This window comes from Morone saxatilis, unplaced genomic scaffold (genome assembly GCF_004916995.1).
Source record: "Morone saxatilis isolate NCDOM2014 unplaced genomic scaffold, NCSU_SB_2.0 Contig18, whole genome shotgun sequence".
NCBI lineage: Eukaryota > Metazoa > Chordata > Actinopteri > Moronidae > Morone > Morone saxatilis.
The window spans coordinates 22,963,884-22,980,975 of record NW_023339740.1 but is presented as its reverse complement, the minus strand read 5'-3'; the positions used below and the strand labels follow the sequence as shown (position 1 = coordinate 22,980,975).

At 41.5% G+C, this 17,092-nt stretch overlaps 1 protein-coding gene across 1 annotated transcript in view; it reads right to left on the bottom strand.

Annotated features, from left to right (window-relative positions):
* Window positions 1–17,092, bottom strand: part of LOC118327693 (membrane-associated guanylate kinase, WW and PDZ domain-containing protein 3) — a 118,641-nt gene that overhangs the window by 8,837 nt on the left and 92,712 nt on the right. Inside the window, exons 5-15 of the mRNA XM_035661111.1 lie at window positions 13,951–14,119; window positions 12,164–12,243; window positions 11,271–11,328; window positions 9,976–10,082; window positions 5,315–5,506; window positions 3,897–4,544; window positions 2,027–2,058; window positions 1,172–1,337; window positions 968–1,062; window positions 567–774; window positions 1–157 (exon numbers count right to left, since the gene is read on the bottom strand). The exon at window positions 1–157 is cut by the window's left edge and continues 20 nt beyond it. Of these exons, the coding sequence (XP_035517004.1) occupies window positions 1–157; window positions 567–774; window positions 968–1,062; window positions 1,172–1,337; window positions 2,027–2,058; window positions 3,897–4,544; window positions 5,315–5,506; window positions 9,976–10,082; window positions 11,271–11,328; window positions 12,164–12,243; window positions 13,951–14,119 (1,912 nt within the window). The remainder of the gene's footprint in view (window positions 158–566; window positions 775–967; window positions 1,063–1,171; window positions 1,338–2,026; window positions 2,059–3,896; window positions 4,545–5,314; window positions 5,507–9,975; window positions 10,083–11,270; window positions 11,329–12,163; window positions 12,244–13,950; window positions 14,120–17,092) is intronic.

Below are 17,092 nucleotides of genomic sequence, written 5' to 3'. Positions count from 1 at the left end.
GTGAGGATAACAAAGCCAAAGCCCTCAGTGTCTTTGCGGTGGAGCGTGATGTCAAAAGACTCGTGGTCCAGAGCGCTGGGCATTGGTAGGCGAGGTAGCTTGGGAGAACCGTTGACCAGCACTGGAGCCATTTCTTGAGCCTCTTCCTCTGTCGCATCTGCAACAAAAGGATGTAAGGATGTAGGAGCTAATGTATTTGTGCTTGGTTCAACTTTGTTTGTATTTGTGCGTGTGGGTATTCCTTGGGGTTTTTACAGAACGGTCAGGAGTTTCTCTGTATTTATGTGCAAGAGATACACAAGTCAGTTATTTGGTTGTTTTGAACATCAAACTGCTGATATTCTTGTCAAAATACAAAATGCATCACTTCCTGTGTGTCAGGGGATTTTTCTTAGGAAAGCCCAAAGAAGAGAAGTTTTCAGGATCTAAAAACGCACAGTAGGATGCCTCACTGTTATTATATCAAGAGACAGCAGAACATAGCTTACATGTGTCAATATGACAGTGTCAGATTATTACATAAATGCAACTAAATTGTGTCAGGTGTTGTTAGAATTGTTACTTACCTCTGTAGATGACCTTCCTGCGTACGGTCAGCATAACTTGACCATTACGGGCAGCATTGGTCATCAGATCCAGCACCTGCTTATGCGAACGACCTTTCACCATCACACCATCAATGCCAATGAGCTCATCTCCCGCTCTCAGACGGCCATCTTTCTCTGCAGCTCCACTGGGCACAATGGCCCCAATGTACACCTGGGGAAAAACATTCTGATAGAGGGTTAGCATAATAAAATAAACTGGCATTGAAGAAATATAAATTCTAATAATTATCAAGGCATATAATACCTTTATAAGACCTATTAATTTCTATGGGTTTAGAGTTCCACATTAACAGCTTTCTTTATAGTAAAATATTATTAATATTATATTGTAATTAGATTAAAATACTGCTACTACTTACTGGCTGTTGTGGACCTTCTCCTCCCAGAACACGAAAGCCAAAGCCCGTTTCAATGTCTCTCTTTAGAAAAACATCTATGTCTTTGGTGTGAGGCTCTGTGAATGAGTAATACACTGAGTGAGGGGTCAAGGTTTCAAGTTGAACTGGAGAAACGGTAAAAAGCAACCCCTAAGCACAACTGATGGTGTGTCTGTCTACACTTACGTCTGCTCTCCAGCAGAGCTTTGGACTTCAGGTACATCTCTGTGGCTTCTCGTTTGGGGGAGTCGGCAGAGCGCAGGGTGCTCGTGTTGGAGTGGTAAGGCAGGGCCTGGGGGGCTGAATCTGTGATACCGTCCAAAGTCTCTGTACTGGCCGTCATTTCCTGTCTCTGAAAAGAAATACATGTATCATCAATACCACATATTGTTTTAAGTATCATTATTTACAAATTTATTACAATTAAAAGTTCAGATTTTTTATTAGATCACATATCCTTTGGTATTCACCTATGAAGGACAGATTTTATTGATAGTCTCTACAGCTCATTATCCCAGACAAGTGGATGAGCATCTAATAGTGATAGATTACCTAAAGCAATAAAGGTCACTTCACTGGCTCTCTTTTTTTTTGTCACTTTACATTCCTCCGATTCTTTTGAAGGCTAAGCAATGGGATTTGAATGTAATAAAAAATTCACAGGAAAAACTAAAGATTTCCTCGTGGCTGTGACAGGCCTATTCAGGCAGAAAGGGCAACTTCTTTATCTAAAACTGTTGTATTAATAATACCACCATATCTAAAGAGGCTCATCCATGCTTCATTACCATTGCAATCCCCTGACAATAGCCCTAAGAATACGAATACTGAAAGGAAGTAATTAAGACCGTTTTTCAGAGCAAACAAAAGGAGGCGCCCAGAAACATAATCAATATTCAAATTTATTGCTATCATTTAATTCGATGCAACAGAGGCTTACTGGTTAAGCTGAAGGACAAAAAGCTTTAAAATTAAATTGCAGGATAAGTCCCGTAGGGGAAACAATAGTGAGGAAATAGGAAAAGATATGTTTTTACTCACAGGCTTTAGACTCTTCACAGGGGATGTTTGACCTATGGAGAGACATAGACAGACAATAGGAATATGGTAAGAAATGCAGATATGATTTGGAACAACAACAATCACTGAACCAGCATCCACCAGATGGCACTGCCTCTCTGACTGTGAAACAGCAGCAGTGAGCATAAAAATAAACCAGTGAGCTGCTCTAAACTCAAGAGGTGTACTCACTCACTAAAGAATGCTCCATTAGGGAATATACATCCATGTGCGATTAAAGATACATAAGGAATATAAAGGTAGTACATGTGCTGGAGTGCTGACTACATAGAAGCTCAGAGCAGGGATAAGGAAGTGGGTGAGGGCATTAGAAATTCATGCATATAATTCAATGACCAATAATTCTCTTTCCTCTCTCAGTTCGCTGTACAGTACACCCACACGTTCCATCTCAAGCGCTCAGATTGTTCCCTACAGATCATCTCATGCAGCCCCCTCCTCCCTGCCCCTTAACTCCCCACATAAACTGGATTAACAAACACTCCTTTGGAGACTACAGCCCTGTGGGGCCAGACCAACACTTGGCTTGATGAGGGGTTAATAGAGCCTGATGTAAAAGGGGAGACACAGCGGCATTTTTCCGCTTCACTGCGAAATTCCCAGTCCAACATCGGAGTAATCAAAGGCATGAAAGAAGACAAGTGCTACACACACCTGAAACACACCACTCTTTTTCTTCCACCCTTTCTCTAAGCTCTGTTCTTCTTCTGTTCAGTGATGCCCACCACTTACACACACTCACACACACACAGGGATCCTCTTCCAATCCAAAGGCCATTGTCTAATGAGGGTTAAAGCTGGCATTAGCTCTCCACTTGGGCAGGCTGGGTGAGGCTGAGCCCAGCTCTGCTTAGACTGTGGGGTCATGCAGTGCGTTAGTGGAGCAGGACATGGTGATGGTGGCACAGCAATGAGGGTGAATAGTGTGGGTGTTTGGAAGAGAAGAGAGGAGGGTTGGGGCGCAGCTATGGGGTGGAGCACCCTGGGGCCCTTCCCTCTATAGACATTTAGCCATGGCTCTTTAAGGGGCCGTGGATGTAGAGGCATGCAGAAATGGCCTGCGCTCTGCTGATGATCAAAGCCAATCCGGGGTTCATCGACTTACGCAGTGAATCCCTGGGGCGGCTTGAGATGATGTAGGAGACATCTGAAGGGTGCCTACCCTCCTCCCTCTCTCCCTTAAAATCAAGCACATCCCCACACTTATGTAATTCTTGCTCTCAGACTTGTAACAGACTGCATTACGCCTCAATGGGAGTTGTCATTAAAAGAGGCTGGTTGAGCGGAGAGACAAAGGAGGAATGCTCGAGAAATGCTCGAGATGCACAGTTTGTAAATGTATAGAAGCTACATGTGATGACAAGAAATAGAGCTCAGTCGGATCGAGTCTGATCATTGTTCGCAACAGCTACGGAGGTGCAGGTGGATCTATTCAGCTAATAAAATGCAGCAGTCTCTATGGTGGTGACCTTATACAGACCACAGACACAGTGGCATCACCCAGGCTTCTACACAACAACAGTTTGTGGTCAGTCAATGCCCCCCGACCAGCCACAACACCACCTCACCTCCTGTCAGTATCAGCACGCTGACCTCACCTCCCATGGGCACTGTTCGAGTTGTATTGACACCAATAGCAAATTACGTCACAGAGGAGAGGGAATTAAAGCATGAGAATAAAAGATGGTAACATGGATAAACAGCCATTCAGTCTGCCATATAAATAGATAGATATATGAACGGACAGAAAGCAAGAAAGACAGGTGGTGAGATAGTCAGAGGAACAGACAGACATACACATCTATTATGTATTATTCTCTTAGCCTCTCACCTCCTCGCAGCACTACCACGTTGACCTCGCTGCCCACTGGTAAGTCTTTGAGAATGTCCACCACTTGGGCGTGGCTCAGAGTTTGGACATTTTGCCTGTTGATCTCCTTAATGACATCTCCTTTCTGTAGGCCACGGCACCACTGGGCATCCAGGATCATCTTCACCTTCTGGCCCAGCGGGCAATCAGCAATGGCAAACCCAAATCCTCCAGGCCCCTTGACCAGTGGCACACTCACCAGTTCTGGCTGCAGCATCCCTGTGGCCACATCTCCCCGCTCCCCCTGCCTCCCGTTGGGCATGGCCGCCACGACAGGCCGGCCACTGGCATCCGTAGTTACATAGTGGAGCTCCTGAGAGGAGCCGTGGAGAACATCGCCTTTCACGAGCAGTGGCTGACCGTTGATGAGGGGCACGGCTGTCACCACCTCTCCACCATGCAGGGCCTGCTGGGGCTGGGTGGCCGGAGGGGGTGGAGGAGGTGGAAGAGGGTCATCGCTGTCTAGATCCACATCTGGAGGTAGTGCGTACCCACGGCAAAGAACCATGTCCACATACTGGTTGATGGGAATGGATTGGAACATCTGCACCACCTCTGGATGGGTTTTCCCCAGCACAGACATCCCGTTTATCTCCACAATCACATCACCTAAAACAGAGAGAGTAAAGAAAGCAGTTGACAGGAGGAGTTTCTTCTCTTGTATTTAATCTAGACATCACTTCTCTACATTTCTTTGGAAAGCACTTCCTTTGTCAGATGGATGTTTCTCCTAAAATGTCCCTTTCCTCTTCACTGCTCTCTCATATTTTCATTTTGGCAGATCCCTGTACCTCTTCCCTTTCCTTTTATCTTCAGTCTACCATTCATTGCTACTTTCCACCTTCGCTTGTCCCATTGTTGAACAGACCTGAACAGCACTCTCTGCTACAACTACATGGCAGGGAGATGGGTGTAGATTTCTGTCATGTCGTACCATTGTAACAATCACACACGCACAGTGCTCACAGCCAATGGTTTATGTAGACAGCCGCAAGGCAATGGCAAGATCAGAAACTAGAAAAAACAACTAAAAAAAGATGCTAGATGACTTCGCACCCACCATAATCTGGATGTCTGCTATAAAACTATGCCCCTGACAGAGCTAGAGTTGTTGTTATTGCCTTGCTGAACTCAGGGGACAGTGTTAGGTTAAGTGAACACTACAGAGGTAAAATTAATACCTCCAGGTAAATTGTTGTAGCACAGTTGGTACACGTTAATGTATGACAGAAATTAAGCAGTTATAAACTCATAGATCCTTCAGCCAGCTAAATGAGATTTCAGTGTTTATCTGGACAGGAATACCCTTTCTATCTTGTCCACGTCTGTGATGACACTTTTCAAATTAGTGTGTGTACATCTGCAGAGGTTTTGCTCACCAGATGCCATCTTGTTGTCTTGGGCAGCAGGACCGTCGCTGAGCACGTTTTTCACCTGCAGAAACTCATCTGTGCGGTCACCTCCGATGATGGTGAATCCAAATCCTTGGGCGCTCTTCTTCAGTGCTGTGTGGTACATCTCACCGTTCAGTTGGCTGGGATCTGCAGTAAAGCCAGAGGCGCCTCCCTTACCTGCAAACAAAGTGTTCATGTGAGCATATGTGTGTAAAATGTGTTAAAGAAGGTGGGAAGAGAGGTATAAGGTATACTAAATATCCCTCTTTTGAAAGACAGAAAATTCCATCCATGTCTGCATTGAACGTGAATTATACGCATTATGTGCTGAGGATCAACAGTTATTTGTAATTAGCAGGCATGATGTACACGCCTAAACTAGATAAATCCATCAACAGAGACCTTTTTGTACAACCCTGCTGAGAAAGGAGCAAAAACAGACAGATGAAATGATATAAAATGTTAGCTTTAGATGTTAATTTACTTGTTAACTGTTATGTGCTTCCTACTTTTACAAACCTATAGAGCAGAAAGGTAATATAACACATCTGGCAGTGTCCAATTTAGCACAATGTCCCCTCTTATCCCCTCCATACTGCAGTCAGTGACTCAGAAAAAAAGAGGTTTGTCAGTGTAGACTTTTTATAACTTGAGTAAGGAACAACTTAAGGTCAGTGGCAACATCAATATGGACCACAGCTTGGCTGTGGCATACGCAATACTCTAGATAACCAACTGTCAGGGTCACACTGCATTAAACTGAGCAGCTCCCCTATCTGGCATTACTGTGGTATCAGCACTTTAGATCATGGACACACCATTTTTCCCTTGCTGCCTGATGGTCTCTGGCCTGAGCTGCGTTATAGCTTACACTCAAAACAGTAAAACTGAAGCCAGCCAGTGACGGATGATGCACATTTCAGTGACTGTGCTGTATACTGAAATAATGTGATGTGGCTGTCTGTCTCTGGGATGCCAGAAGTAACATTGTACATTTAGAAAATGGTCTGCATCATTTTTTTTTTGAAGAAGCTACCCGTTTCTTTATATTGAAAGTGAACTGCAGCAAAACCATACACCACGTGTGTCAACAATAACAGTAAATCTATTTCAGCATGAAAATGCTCAAGAATGTTCATTGTTTTTAAAGCAATATAATAAAACATTAAATTAACATTAATTTAATTCATTTTAAAATATTAATTTCTGGTAAATAAAAAAACACAGAAAACAATAGCACTGCTCAAAACATAATTTCACTGCCACCATCCTAGATGTGTGTAGACCAGTTATCACTCTTATCACTATGTACACATATATTTTTATTTAATAATGCCAAATAAAATTGGACCAACAACTATTACTCAGGAAATATCTATTAACAAAACTTAAACTTACAATTTCATAAATGCAGCAGTACACCCATTTAAACCAGAGAGGTCACAAAATTAAAATTGAGTTAATGGAACTATACTTAAAATACTTAAGTGTATTGATATTGCCTGGGCACACTGTTCGGGAACCACACTGTGTTGTACTGTCTGATGTGATATTATGTTTTTGTTATTGTCAAAAAAACCCACAAAAAAACAAACAAACCCAGCAATGCTTTAGTCTCTTTTCCCAAGCAGATGAATTCCTACCAAAGATAAAAAGGAAAAAAAGGGTCAGCAATTAGTAGTAGTAGTAGTGTATTTTATTAGATGCTATTTCTCAACACCAATAGCAGGGGCAAATAGTGCATTCCACTAGGATGGTGCATGTGGGATTGAGCCAAAATAAACTTGAGTAGCTGTGTTCATGGTAACAAAGGGGCATGTCACACAGTGCAACAGTGTGGCTCACTGATGTGTTTTTAACAGTTGCTGGACAACAATGGAGCTCTATGCCAAAGGCATGGTCTCGCACTCGGTTATAATATGGAGCTCTTGACCCTCTATGCTCCAAGTTGTAACCTGAGATCTTCTAGCCTACTGTACCTTCTGTAGTTGTTCCTAGGTAAATGCTGGTGACTAAGGGTGTCTGGGCTTTTGCTATCAGGCCCCCAGGCTCTGGAATTCTCAGCCCGTGGAAATCAGGCTTGTCGGTACAAGAACTGTTGTAAATCATTGCTTAAAATACTTTCAAACAAACTGGTACATTTGGTTTTAATGCTGTGTGTGTGTTTTGTTATCTTTTATTCTCATATTGTAACTGTATTTTCTGTAGTTAGTTATCTTTTATCTTTTTTTATTCTCATTTATTTTGTCAAACAATTTGTGCTGTATAAAGGTATTGTGATTATTACTTGTTAGTGGGATCAATGAATTGTTGGTTTTGGTCTTTTAATGACATTTGTTGACAGTAAGACAATTATAGAATATCACCAGCCTTGAAGGTCAGTGCTTCAACAGAGAGTAAAAGTACCCTTTGGCCTAATTTACACTTGCCACTTACACAGGACTTTTGAGATCTGCAGCTAAAATTGGATTTTAGGTGACAGCTTTCTAGTTTAGCTGGAAAGTAACAACTGCACATTTTCCCTCTCATTTCTTTTAGTTTTAAAAACACTCTGTATCTATGTGAGGCATGTGTGAGGAATTTAAATGCAGGTACTCTCACACTATCAAATGGTTCAGCAGTCATAAACATTGACTGCAGACAAGAACGGGTGTGAATAAGTGTAACTTATCACAGTCAGTGTGGACTCCAGATGTCCACACTGTCGCATGGATCAAGCAGAACTCATTTACATAATCACATTCAAATTACTTGATAAACTCAACATGGAATGTTTTTTTTCTTCTTCCCCCCAGTGAGTGCTGAAATAACCATTTGACTGCACGTCTGTGTGTGAAGAAACAGACAGATGTAATGGAGAGTGAATGAAACGGAGAGAGGAAATGATGCCGCGTAAGCGGGCCTGTACTTGTGTGGGAGAGTCCAAGGAAGGACTCTGTGCCAATGTTTGTGGGCAGAGTTTGAAAGCCAGAGGCAGACAAAACCATCAGATCCACCGCATCAAATAGCCATGGTTTTAGATTTCTCATGTGTGACTCAATTGTGTTGTAAATCTCCAGTGGCATTATTCAGCATAATTGGGAAGTCATCTTTCATACTACATCAATGGAGCAACAGCAGAAAACAACTGTTAAAATCAACTGTTGTTGCCAGACTAAGAGTTGACTAACAAGGAAAGTAGTATACAATGTACTTTATCAGAGCAAGCAGACATTGAACACGTGTGGGCATAAAGCCTAGCATGTTGGCTAGCTGACAAAAAACACAGTTTGTTCTCCTTTAGCTGCAGAAACATGTCATATAATATGGACCTCAAAATTATTTCTCTTGGCTCAATTATAAGGGCTTTTTGTACATATTCATATGTCTTTTTAATAGTAGTAATTTCCATGATATAAAACTCCCTGGGAGTCTCATATCTTGGAAAAACTGTAAAAATCGGAATTCTAGCCTGAGGTGTAACCGTCGACTGATGATGCTTTGGTTTCATCATAGCAACCGTCTGACAACTCACTAGGTTGTGTAATCGGTAATCAGGGGTGAGATGGCGGTTTCCTCAGTCCCCACACACCTGAGCACAGAAATGTCTGATTACGCTTGGCCTCTCTGACGTGCCGTTCCACCAGCTGTTGCCACATGCACCGCTAAAAGCCGCCCTCCTCCCCTGCATTCCCTCTCTCTCTCTCCCTGAAATCCTGCCAGCGCTACAAGCCTGTCTATCTCCACCGCTGCAGCACTGTAATCTATTATACATCCAATGTAATGAAAACATAGTTAATTCATAATGTTTATTGCAGGTTAAAAATTGGTTGTCAACCTAAAGAACAGACCTTCATTGCAGCGGGGACAAAAACTTGTACAATATGAGCGAACTAGGAAAGAAAAGGCTCAGTTTGACAACCTATTATTGTTTGAGGCTACTTGAAGGTTGACACATTCAGCTGACCTTGCATGAAATGATGACTGCTTTCTATTCCCAGAAAACATATTTATCACATCACACTGACTGAGGTGAAAGGGTTGCCCTCTGTACAGAGCATAGGCCAAAGTAATTAAACTACAATTATATTTTAGACAATTAGCTGATGTTCATGTCCAGAGTGATTTACAGTGAGTACAGAAATAGAATAAGCTGTGTGAAAACTTTACATGACTCGAATAAAGACAAAACTACTCCTGTTGTTCTTGGAATTCATACATACCAGTACCAGTACTAGGCCAATTAATAAGAGCACAAAAAGAGAAGAGTATACAAAAGCAGCAAGAGATCCATCATTTTTCATTTTAAATGACTTCATTATAACTGCAATTTCATGTAGTGTTGTTTTTACCCAGACAAAATATGACATTGTAAGTCAGAAAGCTGGTGTAATCTACATGTATTTGCATGTCTTATAAACCTGAGGGAGACACTAAAGCCAAGAGACAGGGTGCAGTATCTCATGACGTTTTTAAAGGTCACCGTCCCCTGTGTTAGAGCAGCAATGTTGCAGTTGCAGGTTTCCATGTGTGCAAAATCTAATTCTGTACGTCCTTCAATGAGCTCCTCTGCAGTTATGACATGCTAGAAGTTTTTTTCCCTCTGCTAACAATCTAAACAGAGAGGAAGATGAAGAAGGGGACATGTTCTGCAGTGCTGTTGTTACCTTGGGAAGGTGCTGCTGCGGCTTGTTGGATCGCAGCCGTCTCCTGGCTCAGCTTCTTCTTTGCCTCCAGGACTGGGTTCTCAAACTGGGTTTTTTGGTTGATGTGGCTGCACACATAAAGAAGCTTTAAGATTTAAGAGAATAGACTTTCAAACACACACACACACACACACACACACACACACAAAATATATATATATGCACACACACAACTGAGTTATTGAGCTTACTGCACCATTTTTCTGCAATTAATTATGTATGCCCTTTCCCTATAAAGCAACCATGGTTGTCTAATAGAGGGAGGCTATAGTGGCGCCATTATAAATACATTCATAAACACAGCAGACATATTGTTAAGGCTGGCTTGGCTCTTCTTTATGTGGGGAAACTACTATGGCTTTTAGCAATTTAATATTGGAGGAAATGAACCTCCCGACTGCCAGCAACATCCTGTTCCTCTACAACAAGGTAAACAGCCTGTTGTCCCCCTGGCAAAAAAACCACAGCCATTGTTTCATAGTGAGCTCATTTCAAGCTAAAACACTGGCAGCTACAGGCTCCATCTATATGCCATTGACCCTCCTTGTCTGAACAGTACGAGTTTCTCTCTCATGTCACTTCTACCTAGGAGGGATCCTTCTGCAGTCTGAGCAATAAAACAACGTGAGTGTTCCCATTTTCGTTTCATCACAACCGATTGCTACCTCTCGTTCCAGCCCCCACTCCCATCCCTCCATGCATCCTAGTTGAAAATCTCCCACTTCTCTCTACTGCTGTTACAATGGCCATGTTTCACTGATTTCCTGCTGGCGTGGTGAGCATAAAAAAAACACACACACTTTGCACACAGACAAACATACAAACAATATGCAGAGACAGAGACTCGCATTCTATGCACACACTTATTCCCAAAACACTGGCAGAACACAGCGAGAGCACAATCAGCATTGTGTTCACATACAGGTCACTGCAATGTTACCCGCAGAGTTTCATTTTGCCACCCGCTGATAAACAATGGGAAAATCCTGATCAGAATCTTCAACTGTTCCCCTCAGCCGAGATGAACAAAATGAACCGTGTGCTTCATCCATTTGTTTATTTTTAGACAGTATTGATTTATGCCGGTCCACTGCTAATGTACACTAAGCAGCATAATATGCACTTGTGCTCTGATCCCTCTGGTGAAATGCGTTTGTGTGCATCTACGAGGAACAAGGGTGATAAAACTATTTGTACTGATGCTGGCTGCTGGAGTGCTTCAAACTTGCATATATGAATAAATCAATAAAACTTACTCAACATAGTATGTGCCGTACTGTGGATCGTCAATTTCCTCCCAGCCGTAAGGTAACTCTGCAAAGAGACAACAGTGTGCCATTTTGTTAGAAGTGTGCAAATAGATAAATATAAGAAAGAAGTGGAAGAGCAGGTACAATATTTAGTAGAGAATCATCTGGGAGTTGTAACCCCTTCAAGATGGTGGTGAGGTACATCAGTAGTTACCAAGGTATTTTTCCCCTCACTGGGATGTTTAGCATAAGCAAGTAGCCATGAAAATAGCCTACAATAATTTAATGAACATTTCTGTGGTTTCAACAAGCAGGCTGGCTGGAATGCCTGATGTACGTCATGCCCTGATGAACATATCAGGCAAAGGGAGAGAATAAAAGAGAGAGAGAGAGAGAGAGAGAGAGAGAGAGAGAGAGAGAGAAAAGAGCTCTTCACGCTAGAGAGAGCTTTGGAGTTGCTTTTCAGAAGCAACACACCAACTAGCTTTCTGTCCGCCTGTAAAAATCCATTAAAACCCGGCTGGAAGGGTCCCACTCTTTCTGCCATGGCCGCTTTCTGTCTCTGCCTGCACTTAAGCCCACATTAGCATCCTGGGGATAGAAAGGCACGTCTGGAATTCCTTAAAGTACGCTCCAGCTCTAGATTTCCGAAGAATTAGGCCACGTGACTGTGATGCCTAGGGTTACTCTTAGGTGACATGTCATTTCAAAGAGAAGTTACACAATCATATTTTACCCTGGTTGATTAGTTAATTAAATATGTGAAAGTGTGTGCAGTGATGGATCATGTAATCTAGGGCATATACAATCAAGGTATGCTCTTATGTAAATGCATGTGCAGTAGTTAATGGAATGAGTTTATGCTTGAGTAGACCAGCTGAGTAGTGCAGTCTACATACCTCCATCCTCACACTTCTCAGGGGGCTTTGCCTTCTTTGCCAAGCGGGGGTCCAACCATGTGGTTGTCTTGGTATTGTGACTGTGGAGCACAAAGAGCAGCCAGTGAATATCAACAATAAAGACCTGTGCCAGCAGAGAAACCGCTGCTGAGGCACAAGTTGCCAACAAAAGGATGTGCTACGATGAAAAAAAAAACCCTATTCTCCTGTGTAATTCGCTCTCATGCACAAGTGTTAGTGGATCCATCACCAAACATCTAATCCATTGGTTTACATTCAGCTGTCACTTAACGGTGTTCATGGTGAGGTGGCCTTTTCAGAGGGGAGAAAAAACCCTCTGAATGTGAAACACGACAAACTCGTTTATCCTCAAATGTGTTAAACAACTGGGGTGTGTAATCAGGAGGAAAATCACAATGGTCTTCTGATATCTTCAGAGACAAGTGGCTTAGAGCCAAATATGAATAAAACACACAGACTTGTACACGCACACACACACAAACGTATATGAATATGTGTGCACACCCATACATGTTTAGGCCTCTAAGAAAGGTTTGTTTACTTGATTTTAAAATCAAAGTATTGATTTGTTCAGCGAAAGAGCTCAACATGTCTTTATGTTAGGTAAAGAAAACAACTGAAGCAACTGTGTGAGTCACTGGGGAAAAAATCTAGCATTTAAACCTTCCTGAAGCTCTGAGCTTTATTTGAGCGTGGGGCCTCGAATTATTTGAACTCCTGTCAGTCATGTTTGTTCTGGAAGGACGACTTTCCCTTGTATTTGAATGTGAGGTTTTTGAGCTGCCATTTCTTAATCATTCAGTGATGGGAAAGGATGTGACTTGTAGATCACAAACCTAACATTACTGCAAGGCTGATTAGATACTGACAGAAACATTTATCTGTTTCATTATGCATAAAGAAGATAGCAGTAAATACAATGCTGTGTGACATCAGAAATACAAACAACACTCTCATTTTTAACATGACATCTTGCAACATACCCCACTGCAGTTGTAAGATGATATAATTAACAAGTCAACACTCAAGTCGTCAGTTGCCCTAAATTTCAACTGACATCATCCAGCATACAGACTGTACTATACCTGATGAAGCTGTTATCATACGTATCTGTATATATATATATATATATATATATATATATATATATAAAAAATATGACTAATTTGTTGGGGACTACTTATACCTGCATGGTTGAAGTCTTTTGATGGCAAATTATTTTGCCACAAAAGAATAAATAAAAAAAGAAAATATGATTGACAATGATTGCATTATACTGATAGGTGTTTTTATTATTTGTCCAACATATTTACATAAATGATGGTAGACTAAATACACACAACCACAAACTACCACCTCCAAAATTACCATAGCAAGTTCAACAAGTTGAAGCAATGCCATTTAAAAACAGTGACTACATTATAATTTCCATGAGGGTAGGATTTATTGCTGTTACTGTCTCTGTGCTTCTCTTTGAGCAGAATGTAATTTTTGGAATTAATGTTATCAGCCTTAAGCAAAGTGTTTTACACATTCTGGTTAAAAAAAATCTATTTTATATACTGATTTTTAAAAATGTATTGTTTAGTCTATAAAATGTCAAAGAATGTCTACAATGCCAGTACAAGTTCTCAGAGGCCAAAGGTGTCATGTCATCTTAGCTGTAAATCCTCATATTGGAAGAGGATGGAAACTACAAATGTTTTTAATTAATCACTTTCAGCGCTAAATGGTCACATGACCCATGGGTTGTGTCTTTCACTTACTCTATGAAGTAGACCATGCCGGTCTCAGTGTAAGCCATCTCCCAGTTAAGGGGCAGAGGCTCCAGGCTGTCATCGCGGGGAAGAGAACTCCATGTACGGAAGTCCATGGTGCTGCTGGACTGGGTGTAGCTGGGCACCGCTTTCCTCCAGTCTGCCCCCTCTTTGTGCTCTGGAGAAAGAAAGAGAGAGAGAGTAAAAGGATGGATTAAAGGGGAAAACAGGGAGAAAACAGCAGAAAGAGTGGACAGTTAGCCTGCAGGTACACCTCTGCTCTCCTGGTTTCCTGCCTGCTGCAGGGGAGTGGAGCTGATGTCACTCATAGGATTTGCATGTGAGTGATAGTGTGTGTGTGTTTGCCAAAGGGCCGTTTTGCATTTGCATGTGCACACAGTGTTCATGCTTATGTCTATGTGTATATGTACATTCCCTGTGGGCTGCAATGATCGAGGCAGGGATTCACATTAGAAAGGGCCCTTTGAGCCATATGACGGTTTCTGTATGATAATACTTTACCGCTGCTCCTCGCATATGTATTCTACTGCATTTGTAGACACTCCCCTTTAATGAGAAACTGCTCTACAATGCACATGAAACATGCAACAAAGGCCTTCCTAATTCACTTAGCACTTCATGCTTTCCCTCAGAAGATGGTTATAAAGGGATGAAACACAAGTGCTTTTCATCCCTTTCTTTTAATGTGGAGCTAACCTCCTCACAACAGAGGATGATGCAAAAAGATGTTACGCACACCACAAAAAAGCATTTCTGGGGGATGTATTTCCTAAAGATCATGCCACCTGAATTTTACATTGAACATATGATTGCTATGATAGCTGGAAAACCCAGAGCCCTTCAGCAGCAACATATTAGTTATTTACAGCTACTAAAACACAGTTGTGCTCCATATTTACAGGTACAAACAAACAGAGAATATGCATGCACATGTTTGAAGATGTGGTGCGCTCAAGCCATGTAAGCACTTGGAGAACGAGCCTAAAGGAGAACGGAGGTCCTCAGGTTCACAGCCGGGTGAGGGCGCACTCAACGATACGAGTCAGATGGGTTATAGAGGGACTGTGGGGGGGGGGCAGGGAGGAGCGGGTGAGTGATAAGGACAGTCTGAGCAAAGATGGGGGAAAGCTGCAGTCAAGAGTTCAGAGACTTAGAGCTCACATTTTCCATTAACCTCTTTTTTCATTAGACCATAACTTTGCCCATCTATGGCTGGTCTGAGGGGCTGTAGCAGAGCAGCCATTTGTGACTGGTTTCTTTTCATAAAAAGAACTCCTGGATGTCTGGGCATCATTTTGTGTTTGATTTCAATATGACAGAGCGGTTGGGTAAACAGACTTTGGATTTATGTGAATCCTTTGTACAGCTGAGCAAGCAGTGTTTGAGCCGTGACTGTCAAAACAATGTTTCATTCTGTAAAAAAAATAAAATAAAATAAAATAAAATATTTTTCCATTTTCAGCTTGGACTTGCCTCAATGTTAACCCCAATTCTCTTACAATAAAAATCCAGGTATGGTGCACAGTATGTGACCTATTTCTTTTGCAGGGCTGTTCTCCTTGTGAGCATTAAGGACAGATTTGTTCCTCAGAGAGCCGAGGAGCTGTCCTGATTGATCACATACACAGTGTCCTGCTCTCTGGATGAGACTTTCTCAAGGTGACCTGTGGTACAGTTTATTAGAAGGTAACAGTAACGTCATTGCCAGTGGAAGATTTATCAACAGTGTTGCCAGCACATTTAAATATGTGTGGGAACTTTGGGGGCAGGATGTCAGCCATGTGTCAATAAATGTGGCTTAGATCAGTGTTAAAGGGTTTGTTTTTTCACACTTAAATTTCTATCTCTATCTAGGCAAAAAGATATTTTTGGTTTTATTGGCTCAGGTTTTGAGATATAACTGCTGACAGTGAGGTCTGTGACAGCTGCAATTAATTACTTTCATTCCTGTCTAATCTACTGATTATTTTCTCGATAAATCAATGAATTATTTAATCTATATAAACGAGTCAAAAAATGTCTATAAGTCCACAGAGCCCAAGATGCCATTTACAAATGTTATATTTTGTCTGACTAACAGTCCAAACCCTGAGATTGGGAGAGTTTACTATAATGTAAGACAAGAAAAAAACAACAACAACAAATCCACATCCTCACATTTAAGAACCTGGAACCATCAATTGACTGGCATTTTTACTTGAAAAATTAAAAGCGATTAACTAATCATCAAAATTATTGCCAATTAACGTTCTGTCAATCAACTAATCGACCAATAATTTCAGCCTTAATCCATTTTTTAAGATGTGACCTAAAGGTCTTCATGGGACTGCTTTTGTAGTAACTAAGGCCTGACCTGGGACCCAAATCAGGTTGGCTCCTAATTATATTCAATCTACTTTGGTCAGAGAGGGTCCCATTCTGTTACCACAGGTCTAAAATACAAGAGAATCAAAGATCCAAATGGCAAAAATGATAAAAGAATCAGATCTGTTGTTCTCTCTCTAGTTGTTTGTCTGTTTAGGTCAGTTGCATTTTCATTGGATCTAATTATCTTTAGGATTTGTTCTAGCAGTCCTCAGGTGCCTTTCTTTGTGTGGAAACTCATGTATGCACATCGGCCTCTGGTAGGTCTTCCATAGTTTTGTTTCAGATCAGGTCCAAAACTTTGGATCTCCTCTACTATTGGTACCACAAACTAAATTCTACACACCTCCCTTCTATTGTGATGGTCTCATGTTAGCTCAACACAAAAAAGAATATATTTTAAAATATATTATACATTTTTTTCTGTGTAATAAATCATCTTCACCTGGCCCCTAATTAGGAAAACAAATGTGTAAACACCATTTGATATAGGAGTGCAAAATACTACAGCCTTGACTGTTGAATGAGAAGCGGATGGTACAAGAGCTTAAGACAGGAGATCAATCTGCTCAGGGGGTGTAGTGAAACAATCTTTAATGCCGTTTTATGTTACATATTAGGATGTGTGCAGTACTGTAGTATCCTCAAAGTCCCATCGGGCCCATCAAACTGTGTACAATCTGCAATGAGCCAGAGCCTTTATGTCTTACAAGAGAAACAGACACTGACATTGACCTAATGTGGCAATTCTACAACCAAAGGACAA